The sequence below is a fragment of the Portunus trituberculatus genome, chromosome 15, assembly GCF_017591435.1.
Source record: "Portunus trituberculatus isolate SZX2019 chromosome 15, ASM1759143v1, whole genome shotgun sequence".
Classification (NCBI taxonomy): domain Eukaryota; kingdom Metazoa; phylum Arthropoda; class Malacostraca; order Decapoda; family Portunidae; genus Portunus; species Portunus trituberculatus.
Window position 1 is genome coordinate 1276394 of NC_059269.1, and position 17066 is coordinate 1293459.

At 38.1% G+C, this 17066-nt stretch overlaps 1 protein-coding gene across 4 annotated transcripts in view; it reads right to left on the reverse strand.

The window, feature by feature from the left end:
- The window catches only part of LOC123504010 (WD and tetratricopeptide repeats protein 1-like), a 436213-nt gene that overhangs the window by 76957 nt on the left and 342190 nt on the right, over positions 1–17066 (reverse strand). For all 4 annotated transcript variants that reach the window (XM_045254212.1, XM_045254209.1, XM_045254210.1 and 1 more), the window contains exon 13: positions 761–953. In XM_045254212.1, the coding sequence (XP_045110147.1) occupies positions 761–953 (193 nt within the window). The remainder of the gene's footprint in view (positions 1–760; positions 954–17066) is intronic.

The following is a 17066-nucleotide window of genomic DNA, read 5'->3' on the forward strand; positions in this document are numbered from 1 at the left end:
GTTTGAGATATATAATTTTTATTTTAGACCAAATTCTGGCAGTAGTTTAATAAGCCCATTACTTCTAGTAATTTTCCACGGCTATCCAGTTCTACTGAACCTATTTTTAACACTTTTCTTTAAATTCCAAGCTTGCAATCATTTCTTTCCTCATGTGTCCAGGAAAAAGTAACTTTTCAGCTTTGTACAGCTATTTCTTTCATTTCACTTTCCATTTTGTATGGGTGGGAATGATAAAACCAATACACTCATGCATGAATTTCTATTCTTTTTCTGTTTATTATAATTTCACTTTCCTTTGTGTATGAGGACACTACAACTTCCTGATTCATTTCTTATGTTCCAGAATTGTGTGTTTCTCTATTTACTCTTAAACTTCTACATCATATATAAAAAAGATCATACCATTCAATACATTCTCACCCACACCTTACATATCACACAAAGCAACACAGCGAGATACACTGCATGCTTGTTGAAGATCTTCCCTTCATTAGCATTTGCATGTACTATCTCAGATTAAAAAATTATTCACATTTTCTACTGTTTGTAAACTTTCCCAAATCTTAACAATTTTCATTCTGTGGAGTTAATTTTTTTTAATAATACATTATTATAAACCTTTACAACACTACTTAGAAAACTCACATCTATAAAATTTTTACTATTCCTCCCACCTTTAAAGTGGTGACCTGAATGTAGTGAATTTTGCAAATTATTACATTTCAAGACACTCTTTGGCACTCATGTTCACACTCACCTGTGGCAGGGGAGCCCAGAGCTTAACGACAGATTCTATTCCACTTGTTGCCAGCAGACAGGTGTGGGGATGGGCTTGGACACAGTTCACTATTGACTCGTCACCAGGCAAAACACGTATCAGATTGGTGGTGTGACTGTCCCACACAAACAGATTTCCATCGTCAGAACCAGCAGCAATGAATTTTCCATCACTGAAAAGTTATTTTGTTAGCTTATCTAAATACACACAGGAACTACAGTCACATTAAAAGTAGGGATTTATATCATTGGAATGACCATAAAAATTATAAAAAGAACAGCACCTAAGTGTTATTCATGAAATACCTTTAATCCAGTAGATAACGTTTCACTTAATTACATAGCAGGTGGATAAACAATATTTCAAACCAATAAAACACCATAAGTACACAAAGTACACACCTCGAGTTTTGCAATCCTTGAGTTTGGCACTTAGTCCTAAATCTTACCATCTGGAGCTTCACATATTATTGCCATGAGTTTCATGCTGCTTTGACAAGTATTGGTTGTGTTTACCTATCATTGGTGTCATGTGTGATGCCTTAAGATTCCAATGAAATCTTCCATATCTGTTGCACTGACAATGTTATATCCACTGATGTGTAATGGTATGGTCACCTGAAGTAGTGTCAAAATAAAAAGTAATTTTTTTTTTTTTTAAATTGGTGGGCAGTTCAACTCAGACTTTAGTCCCTGGGATGGTCAGAGTCCAACTTATCGTGAAATCTGAGTTATCGGGGTCTGAGTTATTACACTCTGTCTCTCAGGCACTACCTGTGCTCATTGCCACTTGTTTCTGCCTTGACTCATGGGAGAACCTTCTTCCCCTCATGTTCCACTGTAGCACTACTATCACAGTGCCAACATTCCACCATTAAGTTTATAGCTTTTTGATATTAGAATTATGAAAAATTCTGTACTGTTGAACCTCAATAACTCAGACCCCGATAACTCAGATTTCACGATAAGTTGGACTCTGACCATCCCAGGGACTAAAGTCTGAGTTGAACTGCCCACCAAGTTAAAAAAAAAAAAAAATTACTTTTTATTTTGTTTTCTACTGACATTATAAAAAGTCTAATTCCAGCTAAAAAATTGCATTTTGAAGTCTGTCCATCTATTCTTCACCACCCTCTCACACATCTTAGCTACCACACTTGTAAGTGACACTGGTCTATAGTTCAATGGGTCTCTCTTGTTACCTGATTTATAAATTGGGACAATGTTAGCTCTTTTCCAGTCTTGGGGCACTACACCTTCCCTTAATGAGGCATCAATTACTTCACAAACTTTTTCTGCCAGTTGCTCCCTGCATTCTCTTAAAATCCATCCTGATACCCCATCAGGTCCCACAGCTTTTCTCACTTCTAAACTCCCCATCATATTCTTGATCTCCTCCACAGTTACTTGAAACTCCTTCATAATCCCTTTCTGTTCCATTACCAGTGGTTTGTCAAAAGCAGTCTCCTTTGTGAATACCTTCCGAAAGCATCCATTCATAGTGTGTGTATTTACCTAATTGTATTTACCTAATTGTAACATACGGGAAAAGAGCTATGCTCGTGTTGTCCCGTCTCCATATCTATTAATGTCCAGCTTTTTCTTAAAATCATGAATATTCCTTGCGTTGACCACTTCCACGTCTAAACTATTCCATGCTTCCACCCTTCTATGGGGGAAGCTATATTTTTTCACATCTCTCCTATAAGTGGCCATTTTAGTTTTTCCCATGCCCTCTCGACATTCTTTCATTCCACATACACAGATCTTCCCTATCCATTTTTTCCATGCCAATCATCACTCTGTATATTGCTATCAGGTCTCCCTTTCTGTGTGTGTGTGTGTGTGTGTGTGTGTGTGTGTGTGTGTGTGTGTGTGTATGCAATATGTTTTTATATAAAGATTACGTCAAAACTTAATGAGCGAGTATACACTAACTTGCTCAACCACAGAGAAGACTGAAGTGCCACACTGGGTGGGAATCATGTCTCACTCTGTTTCCCACGCCTCCGAAGAGATGGGTGTGGAGTAGCTAAAAATGATTTTGATTGCCATTACTAAGAAACACTTTTCTGTACAGTTAAGTTCTCCCTCTACTTCTGGAGTGAAAAATCTGTTAACAATTCTGATCATATAGCGAGTGAATTTAAGGAAACTAGAGAAAGTACAGAGGGCTGCAACAAAAATGGTGCCTGACTTAAGAGATTTGACTTATGAAGACAGACTGAACAGAATGCAACTTCCGACCCTGGAAAACAGAAGAGAAAGGGGAGACCTGATAGCAATATACAGAGTGATGATTGGCATGGAAAAAATGGATAGGGAAGATCTGTGTATGTGGAATGAAAGAATGTCGAGAGGGCATGGGAAAAACTAAAATGGCCACTTATAGGAGAGATGTGAAAAAATATAGCTTCCCTCATAGAAGGGTGGAAGCATGGAATAGTTTAGACGTGGAAGTGGTCAACGCAAGGAATATTCATGATTTTAAGAAAAAGCTGGACATTAGTAGATATGGAGACGGGACAGTACGAGCATAGCTCTTTTCCCGTATGTTACAATTAGGTAAATACAATTAGGTAAATACACACACACACACACAGAGACGAGACGCGGCAGAGAAAGGACGCGATACCGTCGCTCCCGAGAATCAGCTGATCTTCACTACCTTTGTTTGGGTTTACAGTGGCCTGGGCGATAAGTGTGGACTCATTTTTTTTCATGAATACAGTGTTAAATAATAATGAGTGAGAAAGATATTCCATCTAAATGCAGGTATGTGACAAGGGAAAGAATGAAAGCTGATGATGACAATGTTGGTGAGGGAGGAGGAGAATTTGAAGGCTTTGATACGGCGCAAACTTCACTATTTGATAGAGTCTTAACTATCGAACGTAAATTAGATAAATTGATAAAGGAGAGTATGGGATTGAAAGAGAATGAAGAACAGGATAAAGAGCTCCAGAAATTGAAAGAAAGGATAAAAGAGTGGAAGAAAACGAAACTAGGCTAAGAACCGAAAATGAAGAATTAAAAGTCCAAATAGCGAACTAAAAGAAATTGATGGAAGAAGGACTCGGTAAAGCCGAGAAAGAAAAAGAAAAGCTAAAAGATCTAGTTAACAAAGAAGAAGAAAGAGTACAAGACGTGATTAAAAAAGAAGTACAAGCATGGAGAATCCAAGATAAGAAAGACAAGGAATCATTTCAAGAAGTATTTCAAGAACAGTTAAAAGAAAGAGATGAAAATATGACAAGCAAAATGATAGGAGTCCTCAAGAAAAAAGAAAATTTAGTAAGAGAAATTGCGGAAAAAAAGAAGAGTGTAATTATTTTTGGACTGAAAGAAAAAAATGTTAAATATAGACCAAGAAGGGAAAAAGACGAAATGAAATCAGTAAAAGACCTACTAAAACATCTGAATGACGAGGATAGACAGAACTTAGAAGAGGAAGTAGAAGAAATCCATAGAATGGGACCATATCAAGAAGGAACAGTGAGACCAATTAAGATATTACTAAAATCACAAGCAGCAGCAGAAGAAGTACTATATAGAAAAACAAAACTCAGAGAAACAGAAGGTTGCAAAGATATATATATAAAGAAAAATAGAAACGAGGAGGAAAGGAAGAGACACAATGAACTGGTGGCAGAAGCAAGAGAAAAAATAATGAAAGGTCAGAGGAGGAGAAGAAGGCATTTTTGGAGAATTATAGGAGACAGGATAAGGAAATGGTATATAAAAGAGAAAGAAGAGAAAAGAATGGAGCAAGTTTAACTAAAAATGATAAGAACAAGAGATTAAAATGATGTATACAAACATAGATGGGATTTTATCTAGTAAATTAGAATTAAGAGATTACATAAAGAAAGAAGAACCAGATATTGTATGCCTGGTGGAAACAAAGTTAAATGAGGCAATAAAAATAGACATAGATAAAAGGTATAATATATGGAGGAGAGACAGAGTGGGTAAAGGAGGAGGAGGAGTCATGATGATGTTAAGGAAGGAGATAGTGGTAAATCAAGTGGAGTTTGGGAAGGAAAATCAGAAATACTGTATGTTAAGATGCATATTAACAAAAGGAGTTAACAATCATTGGAACATATGTGCCACCAAAACAAACTCATGGACTAACCAAGAATATAGAGACATGATAGATGACACAATAAGGAGTCTTACAAGAATCATTAAGGAAAGGAGAAAAGTGATATTGGTAGGAGATTTCAACTGTAAGGAGGTAGACTGGGAAAATTATGAAAGTGGTATGGGGAAGATGCCTGGGAGATAGATTCCTGAACCTAATGATAGATAATTTGATGGTCCAAAGAGTAAAGGAAAACACAAGATTCAGAGGAAACGATGAGCCGGCAAGATTAGACCTAGTTTTACAAGGGATATACCAATTAACGATGATATAAGATACAAGTGCCCATTGGGAAAGAGTGACCATGTAATATTAGAGATGGATATAGAAGAAGGAAAGGAAGATAGAGATGAATCATACAAAGGAGACCGATTAAATTACAGAAAGGCTGATATTGAGAATCTCAAGAACTATTTTAAAACGTAAACTGGGAGGAGATGGAAAACTCATTAACGGTTCAAGAGAAATATAACTTATTTTTGGAAATATACAAAACTGGGGTCAGGAATATGTTCCGAAATATAGACCTAAAGAAGAAGGAAAGAAAGATTGGTTTAATGCAAGATGTGCTAGGGCAAAGGAGAAACGAGATGGAGCATGGAAAAGGTGGAGAAGAAACAGAAATCCAGAAAATAAGGAAAACTTCAAAACAGCAAGAAATGAATATGCTAAGGTGAGAAAGGAAGAAGAAAAGAACTATGAAAAGGACATTGTCGAAAAATGTAAGGAACAACCAAAATTGTTCTACAGATTCATAAATGGAAAAATAAGACAAAAGAAACAATAGAAAGGTTAAAAGGAGAAAACGGAATGGTGGAAGACCCAAAAGTATGGCAGAACTGTTAAATAGTAAATTTCATGAGGTCTTTACTAAGGAATCCAAATTTGAAAGACCACAGGGTAATAGAGACTGTCTATATGAAAGAGATTAAAGTAACCAAGCTTGAAATAAAAAGTTGATGACGGAATTGGATGAGGAAAAGGCAATGGGACGGATGAAGTCTCAGGCAGAATACTGAAAGAATGTAGGAAGAACTAGCAAGTCCAATATACAACATCATAAAATGCTCAATAGAAAATGGAACAGTGCCAGTGGAGTGGAAAAGAGCTGAGGTGGTTCCCATATATAAGAGCGGAAGGAAGGAAGAACCTTTAAATTACAGACCGGTATCACTAACTAGTGTAATATGCAAGATGTGTGAAAAAGTAATAAAGAAGCAATGGATCGAGTTTCTTGAAGACAACAAAATATTATCAAATAGCCAATTTGGTTTTAGAAAAGGTCGGTCATGTGTGACAAATTTATTGAGTTTCTACTCTAGAATAGTTGATAAAGTACAAGAGAGAGAGGATGGGTTGACTGTATTTATTTAGATCTAAAAAGGCTTTTGATAAAGTGCCACATGAAAGATTACTATGGAAGTTAGAGGAGAAGGGTGGCTTAAAAGGAAGCACATTGAGATGGATGAAGAATTACTTAAGGGGAGAGAAATAAGGACGATAGTTAAAGATATGAAGTCCAAGTGGAGAACAGTAGACAGCGGAGTGCCACAGGGGTCAGTATTGGCACCAATACTTTTCTCGTATATATAAATGACATGCCAGAGGAGTGAACAGCTACATAAATCTGTTTGCGGACGATGCGAAACTGTGCAGAGTCATTAAACAAAAGAGGATTGTGAAATACTACAGGAAGACTTAAACAAGATCTGGAAATGGAGCAAAAATGGGAGATGGAATTCAATGTGGACAAAAGCCATGTCATGGAAATGGGAAAAGTGAAAGACGACCAGTGGGAATCTATAAGATGGGAGATGGAGTAGAACTAGAAAAAGTAAAAAAGGAAAAGGACTTGGGAGTGACAATGGAAGAAAATAATCAACCGGTTAGCCATATTGATAGAATTTTCAGAGAGCGTATAATTTGCTAAGGAATATTGGAGTAGCATTTCACTATATGGACAAGGAAATGATGAAGAAATTGATAAGTACTAAAATAAGACCTAGATTGGAATATGCAGGAGTTGTGTGGACTCCCCATAAAAAGAAACACATAAGAAAATTAGAGACTACAAAAAATGGCTACAAGAATGGTTCCAGAATTTAAAGGGATGGCATATGAGGAGAGACTAAAGGCAATGGATCTACCAACCTTGGAGCAGAGAAGAGAGAGGGATCTGATACAAGTTTATAAATTGATTAACGGAATGGATGAAGTGGATAATGAGAAACTGATCCTGAGAGAAGAATATGACTTTAGAAGCACAAGATCGCATAGTAAGAAACTAAGGAAGGGACGATGTCTGAGAGATGTTAAAAATTTAGTTTCCATAAAGATGTGTTGAGACTTGGAACAGTTTGAGTGAGGAAGTGGTATCAGCAAAGAGTGTACATAGTTTTAAAGAAAAATTGGATAAGTGTAGATATGGAGACAGGACCACACGAGCATAAAGCCCAGGCCCTGTAAAACTACAACTAGGTAAATACAACTAGGTAAATACACACACACACACACACAAATACAAAAACAACAAATTTTCTAATCTCTCTAAAGGGATGGCATATGAGGAGAGACTAAAGGCAATGGATCTACCAACCTTGGAGGAGAGAAGAGAGAGAGGGGATCTGATACAAGTTTATAAATTGATTAATGGAATGGATGAAGTGGATAATGAGAAACTGATCCTGAGAGAAGAATATGACTTTAGAAGCACAAGATCGCATAGTAAGAAACTAAGGAAGGGACGATGTCTGAGAGATGTTAAAAATTTAGTTTCCATAAAGATGTGTTGAGACTTGGAACAGTTTGAGTGAGGAAGTGGTGTCAGCAAAGAGTGTTCATAGTTTTAAAGAAAAATTGGATAAGTGTAGATATGGAGACGGGACCACACGAGCATAAAGCCCAGGCCCTGTAAAACTACAACTAGGTAAATACACACAGACACAGACACACACACACACGCGCATTGTATTGAGACGTGGAACAGTTTAGATGAAGAAGTAGTGTCTGCAAAGAGTGTGCACACTTTTAAAGTAAGATTGGATAAGTGTAGATATGGAAGGGACACGAGCATAAAGCCCAGTCCTGTAAAACTACAACTAGGTAAATACAACTAGGTAAATACACACACACACACACACACACACACACACACACACACACACACACACACACACACACACACACACAAAAGATGTGAAAAATATTCATAGAAGGGTGGAAGCATGGAATAGTTTAGATGGAAGTGGTCAGAAAGGAATATTCATGATTTTAAGAAAAGCTGGACATTAGATATGGGAACAACACGAGATAGCTCTTTTGTTACAATTAGGTAAATACAATTAGGTAAATACACACACACACAAAAGAGAGACCGGGGTTGATTGATTGGAGATATTGGTGTGTCTCTCCTCAGTGTAGTGTTCAAGCAGTGAGTAGGTAGGATGTAAATGAAGGAGTTGTGACCTTGTTGTCCCGGTGTGTGGTGTGTGCCTGGTCTCAGGACTATCCGAAGATCGGAAATAATGAGCTCTGAGCTCGTTCCGTAGGGTAACGTCTGGCTGTCTCGTCAGAGACTGCAGAAGATCAAACAGTGAAACACACACACACACACACACACACACACGTCAGAGACTGCAGCAGATCAAACAGTGAATTACACATGGAAATGGGAAAGAGTGAAAGACGACCTGTGGGAATCTATAAGATGGGAGATGGAGTAGAACTGGAGAAAGTCAAAAAGGAAAAGGACTTAGGAGTGACGATGGAAGAAAACAATCAACCAGTTGGAAGTGGTTCATAACCCAGAAAAGTACAGCAAGAAAGGACTAAAGAAACTTACATATGAGCGAAATGTAATGTATTCCAACATAAATGGAGTGATATCGGGATTTTAGAACTCAACGATTACTTGAGGACAAGAACCCAGATATTGTGGGTCTTACTGAAACAAAACTGAGAGAGGAGAAGACCTGATGAAGGTTGGAGAAGGAAATATAACGTTTGGAAAAGAAATAGAGTAGGTAAGATGGGAGGAGGAGTGATGTTGCTGGTTAAAAAAGATATAAAGGTGGATCAAGTGAAAAAAGGTATGGGAAAGGCAGAAGTGCTAAAGATCAGAGCAGAAACTAATGAAGGAAAAAGAGGCACTACATAGTGGTGTACGTACCACCTAAGACAAATGCATGGTCAGTACAGGAATATGAAGAAATGATAAGTGATACAGGAACATGTCTGGAAGAAATGTTGGGTGGCTGTGAACGAACTATAATGATGGGAGATTTTAATTGTAAAGAGGTGTGTTGGGAGGACTGGTCAATGGAAGGATCAGAGACAACATGGGAAATACACTATTGACACTGGCAATGGAAAATGTGTTAACTCAGTGGGTCAAAGAAGATACTAGGTTTGGAGGAGAGGAGCATCGTCAAGACTGGACTTGGTCTTTAGTACAGAGCCAATGGTCATTGAGGAGATGAGGGTGGAGTGCCCTTTAGCAAGAGTGATCATGCAGTTTTGGAGTTCAAGGTGATAGATGAAGAAATCTAGAAGAAATGAAGAATATAAAGTGGGAAGATGGAATTATGCCAAGACAGATTTTGGAAACCTAAAGAAATTCTTTCAAGAGACAAATTGGATGAAATTCAAGAGTGCTAAGGAGCAAATGAAAAGTGGAAGGAATTTATAAAAATATACAAAGAAGGTGAGAAAAATTTGTACCAATAAGACAACATAGAAGTTGGAAAGCAGGACTGGTTTAACGATAGATGTGAAAAGGCTAGAACAAGAAAAGAGGATGCATGGAAGAGGTGGAGAAGGAAAAGACGGATTAAGCAGTGGGAAAGTTACAAAAGAGCAAGAAATGAATATGTGTTGATTAGAAGAGAAGAAAGAAAGAAACAAGAAAAGGATATAATTGATAAATGTAAAGACCAACCAAGGCTTTTTACAGACATGTGAACAACAACATCAAAAATAGAAAGTATTGAAAGTTTAGAAGTAAATGGAGTATGCAGTGAAGATCCCAGGAAATGGCAGAGGCTATGAATGGATGCTTTCGGAAGGTATTCACAAAGGAGACTGCTTTTGACAAACCACTGGTAATGGAACAGAAAGGGATTATGAAGGAGTTTCAAGTAACTGTGGAGGAGATCAAGAACATGATGGGGAGTTTAGAAGTGAGAAAAGCTGTGGGACCTGATGGGGTATCAGGATGGATTTTAAGAGAATGCAGGGAGCAATTGGCAGAAAAAGTTTGTGAAGTAATTGATGCCTCATTAAGGGAAGGTGTAGTGCCCCAAGACTGGAAAAGAGCTAACATTGTCCCAATCTATAAATCAGGTAACAAGAGACCCATTGAACTATAGACCAGTGTCACTTACAAGTGTGGTAGCTAAGATGTGTGAGAGGGTGGTGAAGAATAGATGGACAGACTTCTTGGAGAAAAATGACATACTTTGTGAGTGTCAATTTGGTTTTAGAAAAGGCGTTCATGCACGACAAACCTGATATGTTACTATTCGAGGGTGATAGATGTAATACAGGAAAGAGATGGTTGGGCTGATGGAATATATCTGGATTTAAAAAGGCCTTTGATAAGGTACCACACCAGAGACTGATCTGGAAACTTGAAATGGTAGGAGGAGTGCATGGCAGTTTACTAAAATGGATGGAAGACTTTTGGTAGGAAGAGAAATGAGAACAATAATTAAGGACAGACCATCAGAATGGGGATTGGTGGAGAGTGGAGTTCCACAGGGATCAGTGTTGGCACCAGTAATGTTCGCAGTCTACATAAATGACATGGTGGATGGGGTGTCCAGTTATGTGAGCCTATTTGCAGGCGATGCAAAATTGTTAAGAAAAGTGAGATGTGACAAAGATTGCGAACTACTCCAGGAAGACTTGGACAGAATATGGAAATGGAGCTGTACATGGCAAATGGAGTTCAACACGACAAAATGCAAGAAAATAGAGTTTGGCAAGAGTGAAAGAAGAATCAGGAGTATGTACAAGATAGGAAATGAAGACATAAAACCAGTCATGAAGAAAAAGACCTTGGGGTGACAATTACCAATGACCTATCGCCAGAGAGACATATAAACAAAATAATTGGAGAAGTATTGAACTTATTGAGGAACATAAGAGTGGCGTTCGTATATTTAGATGAAGAAATGATGAAGAAAATAATTACTGCAATGATAAGACCGAGGCTTGAATATGCAACAATACAGTGGGCTCGAACTTAAAGAAACACATAAGGAAACTAGAGAAAGTACAGAGGGCTGCAACAAAATGGTGCCTGACTTAAGAGATTTGACTTATGAAGACAGACTGAAAAGAATGCAACTTCCAACCCTGGAAAACAGAAGAAAGGGAGACCTGATAGCAATATACAGAGTGATGATTGGCATGGAAAAATGGATAGGGAAGATCTGTGTATGTGGAATGGAAGAATGTCGAGAGGGCATGGGAAAAAACTAAAATGGCCACTTATAGGAGAGATGTGAAAAATATAGCTTCCCTCATAGAAGGGTGGAAGCATGGAATAGTTTAGACGTGGAAGTGGTCAGCGCAAGGAATATTCATGATTTTAAGAAAAAGCTGGACATTAATAGATATGGAGACGGGACAACACGAGCATAGCTCTTTTCCGTATGTTACAATTAGGTAAATACAATTAGGTAAATACACACACACACACACACACACACACACACACACATGGCGGATGTGGTCGCTGAGCTCAGAGCAATCATCTCTAATTCTACAGTTACCATTGCCTAAGAGTAACCAAGGTGGGAAAGGAGCTGGTAATGTTTGTCCCGTCTCCATATAGTCATGTTAACTGTTGATTAGCAAAATAATGTCCAGGAAGGTGAATATAAACTGTAGCCTGCGTTTGAGCCATCAGCTGGTTTGTTTACATCTGCGCAACATGGCGGCCGTGAACTCGAAAGATGAATCAGACTTCACAGGATTTCAAGGAATAATGGAGAAGAGCGTTTATGTGAAGAAAATTCTGGAGTTGGAAGGTAAAATTGAAAAACTGTTTGAAAAGTATGGGGGCCTGGAAACGAGTTATGACAATGTAATGAAAGAGTGTGCCGATATGAAGAAGGAAAATGCAGTACTGAAAGAGGAAGTTAAGCTAATTAAAGTGAATTGCGAAAAATGTGGAGAATCTCTAGGAAAAGTGATGGAGAAGCAGGCTGAATGGAAAAAAGTCAGGAAGTGGAAAGAAAGGAGGTAAATTACAAAGTTGCAAGTCTGGAAAAGGAAATCAAAGAGTCTGGGAGAAAACTTTGGGCCTTGCTGAAATTATAGATCAACAGATCATAGAAGAAGATTGCTGAGAAAGTGGTGAAGGTTATTAAGTCAAATGAGACATTGGTGAGGAAACTGTAGACAAAAGAGATGTGTGGTGATATTTGGTGTGGAGGAGGATAAGACACCGAGTAAAATGGAGAGAGAAAAACATAAAAAGGTGATAAATAATATCATTAATGTGGTGCAGGAGGAGGAAAAGACCTAGTACAAGAAATAGAGGACTTCCATAGAATTGGAAAGTTCACAGGAGAAGGTATGAGGCCAATAAGAATCAAACTTAAGTCACAAAAGGATGTAGATGAATTGGTGGAGAAGTCATGGAGGCTAGCCCAGCAGGAAACAACAAGGAAGATTTGGTTGAGAAGAGATCTCGGTGAAAAGGAAGAGAAATGTTAAATGAGTTGAGAAAGGAGGCTTTGAAAAAAATGAAGAGAGGACAGAAGAGGAGAAGAAAGAGTTTTCTGGAGAATCTTGGATATGAGACTGAGGAAGTGGTTCATAACCCAGAAAAGTACAGCAAGAAAGGACTAAAGAAACTTACGTATGAGCGGAATGTAATGTATTCCAACATAAATGGAGTGATATCGGGATTTTAGAACTCAACGATTACTTGAGGACAAGAACCCAGATATTGTGGGTCTTACTGAAACAAAACTGAGAGAGGAGAAGACCTGATGATGGTTGGAGAAGGAAATATAATGTTTGGAAAAGAAATAGAGTAGGTAAGATGGGAGGAGGAGTGATGTTGCTGGTTAAAAAGATATAAAGGTGGATCAAGTGAAAGAAGGTATGGGAAAGGCAGAAGTGCTAAAGATCAGAGCAGAAACTAATGAAGGAAAAAGAGGCACTACATAGTGGTGTACGTACCACCTAAGACAAATGCATGGTCAGTACAGGAATATGAAGAAATGATAAGTGATACAGGAACATGTCTGGAAGAAATGTTGGGTGGCTGTGAACGAACTATAATGATGGGAGATTTTAATTGTAAAGAGGTGTGTTGGGAGGACTGGTCAATGGAAGGATCAGAGACAACATGGGAAATACACTATTGACACTGGCAATGGAAAATGTGTTAACTCAGTGGGTCAAAGAAGATACTAGGTTTGGAGGAGAGGAGCATCGTCAAGACTGGACTTGGTCTTTAGTACAGAGCCAATGGTCATTGAGGAGATGAGGGTGGAGTGCCCTTTAGCAAGAGTGATCATGCAGTTTTGGAGTTCAAGGTGATAGATGAAGAGAAATCTAGAAGAAATGAAGAATATAAAGTGGGAAGATGGAATTATGCCAAGACAGATTTTGGAAACCTAAAGAAATTCTTTCAAGAGACAAATTGGATGAAATTCAAGAGTGCTAAGGAGCAAATGAAAAGTGGAAGGAATTTATAAAAATATACAAAGAAGGTGAGAAAAATTTGTACCAATAAGACAACATAGAAGTTGGAAAGCAGGACTGGTTTAACGATAGATGTGAAAAGGCTAGAACAAGAAAAGAGGATGCATGGAAGAGGTGGAGAAGGAAAAGACGGATTAAGCAGTGGGAAAGTTACAAAAGAGCAAGAAATGAATATGTGTTGATTAGAAGAGAAGAAAGAAAGAAACAAGAAAAGGATATAATTGATAAATGTAAAGACCAACCAAGGCTTTTTACAGACATGTGAACAACAACATCAAAAATAGAAAGTATTGAAAGTTTAGAAGTAAATGGAGTATGCAGTGAAGATCCCAGGAAATGGCAGAGGCTATGAATGGATGCTTTCGGAAGGTATTCACAAAGGAGACTGCTTTTGACAAACCACTGGTAATGGAACAGAAAGGGATTATGAAGGAGTTTCAAGTAACTGTGGAGGAGATCAAGAATATGATGGGGAGTTTAGAAGTGAGAAAAGCTGTGGGACCTGATGGGGTATCAGGATGGATTTTAAGAGAATGCAGGAGCAACTGGCAGAAAAAGTTTGTGAAGTAATTGATGCCTCATTAAGGGAAGGTGTAGTGCCCCAAGACTGGAAAAGAGCTAACATTGTCCCAATCTATAAATCAGGTAACAAGAGACCCATTGAACTATAGACCAGTGTCACTTACAAGTGTGGTAGCTAAGATGTGTGAGAGGGTGGTGAAGAATAGATGGACAGACTTCTTGGAGAAAAATGACATACTTTGTGAGTGTCAATTTGGTTTTAGAAAAGGGCGTTCATGCACGACAAACCTGATATGTTACTATTCGAGGGTGATAGATGTAATACAGGAAAGAGATGGTTGGGCTGATGGAATATATCTGGATTTAAAAAAGGCCTTTGATAAGGTACCACACGGAGACTGATCTGGAAACTTGAAATGGTAGGAGGAGTGCATGGCAGTTTACTAAAATGGATGGAAGACTTTTGGTAGGAAGAGAAATGAGAACAATAATTAAGGACAGACCATCAGAATGGGGCTTGGTGGAGAGTGGAGTTCCACAGGGATCAGTGTTGGCACCAGTAATGTTCGCGGTCTACATAAATGACATGGTGGATGGGGTGTCCAGTTATGTGAGCCTATTTGCAGACGATGCAAAATTGTTAAGAAAAGTGAGATGTGACAAAGATTGCGAACTACTCCAGGAAGACTTGGACAGAATATGGAAATGGAGCTGTACATGGCAAATGGAGTTCAACACGACAAAATGCAAGAAAATAGAGTTTGGCAAGAGTGAAAGAAGAATCAGGAGTATGTACAAGATAGGAAATGAAGACATAAAACCAGTCATGAAGAAAAAGACCTTGGGGTGACAATTACCAATGACCTATCGCCAGAGAGACATATAAACAAAATAATTGGAGAAGTATTGAACTTATTGAGGAACATAAGAGTGGCGTTCGTATATTTAGATGAAGAAATGATGAAGAAAATAATTACTGCAATGATAAGACCGAGGCTTGAATATGCAACAATACAGTGGGCTCGAACTTAAAGAAACACATAAGGAAACTAGAGAAAGTACAGAGGGCTGCAACAAAATGGTGCCTGACTTAAGAGATTTGACTTATGAAGACAGACTGAAAAGAATGCAACTTCCGACCCTGGAAAACAGAAGAAAGGGAGACCTGATAGCAATATACAGAGTGATGATTGGCATGGAAAAAATGGATAGGGAAGATCTGTGTATGTGGAATGAAAGAATGTCGAGAGGGCATGGGAAAAAACTAAAATGGCCACTTATAGGAGAGATGTGAAAAATATAGCTTCCCTCATAGAAGGGTGGAAGCATGGAATAGTTTAGACGTGGAAGTGGTCAGCAAAGGAATATTCATGATTTTAAGAAAAAGCTGGACATTAATAGATATGGAGACGGGACAACACGAGCATAGCTCTTTTCCGTATGTTACAATTAGGTAAATACAATTAGGTAAATACACACACACAGAATTTTCAGAGAAACATATAATTGGCTAAGGAATATTGGATTAGCATTTCACTACATGGACAAAGAAATGATGAAGAAATTGATAAGTACTAAAACAAGACCCACATTGGAATATGCAGGAATTGTGTGGACCCTCCATAAAAAGAAACACATAAAGAAATTGGAGACAACAAAAAATGGCTACAATAATGATTCCAGAATTTGAAGGGATGACATATGAGGAGAGACTAAAAGCTATGGATCTACCAACCCTGGAACAGAGAAGAGAGAGAGGGGATCTGATACAAGTTTATAAATTGATTAATGGAATGGATCAAGTGGATAATGAAAAACTAATCCTGAGAGAAGAATATGACATTAGAAGCGCAAGATTACATAGTAAGAAACTGAGGAAGGGAAGATGTCTGAGAGATGTTAAAAAATATAGTTTCCCATAAAGATGTGTTGAGACTTGGAGCAGTTTGGGTGAGGAAGTGGTGTCAGCAATGAATGTGCATAGTTTTAAAGAAAAATTGGATAAGTGTAGATATGGAGATGGGGCCACATGAGCATAAAGCCCAGGCCCTGTAAAACTACAACTAGGTAAATACAACTAGGTACAACTAGGTAAATGCACACACACACACACAGAAAATCTGAGCTCAGTTAAAACACATAAACAAGATATTTGGACTATCATATAGGATGTTGACTAATATAAGAGTGGCATTTCATTACATGGATAAAGATATGATGAAAAAAATTATCACAAGCATGATACACCCAAGGCTGGAATATGCAGCAGTGATATGGTCTCCAATTTCTAAAAAGATATGAAAAAACTGGAAAGGATACAGAAGATTGCTACAAAGATGGTACCATTCTTCATACATATGAAGAATGACTGAAGGAAATGGGACTGCCAACCTTACAAGATAGAAGAGAAGGCAGGGACCTAATAACAATGTATAAGATAGTAAATGATATTGAAAAGATAGACAAAGAAGACCTGGTGCTGTTGGCAGAAGAGGATGGAAGGACAAGAGGACATGAAAAGAAGATCAGGATGAGGCAGTGTGTGAAGGATGTTGGAAAATACAGTTTTCCACACAGAATGGTGGAAAAATGGAATGCATTGGATAATGGATTTGTTGCAGTACATAGTGTGTATAACTTTAAAGGAAAATTAGATAAATGGAGATATGAAGACAGGACACTATGAGCCCCGCTCGAACCCTGTACAATACAACTAGGTAAATACACACACCCTGGTACACTGAACTCTAACCTGTAAGGAGCTTATAGGTTAAAGTGCAGGATGGGATTGTGGACAAGGTAGGAGGTGGATTGGGTAAAAGCAAGCTGAAGGAACTACGAAATGCATGGAAGCAGGAATTGGAAGAGGAAAAGTAAAATTTTCGGAGCTTGT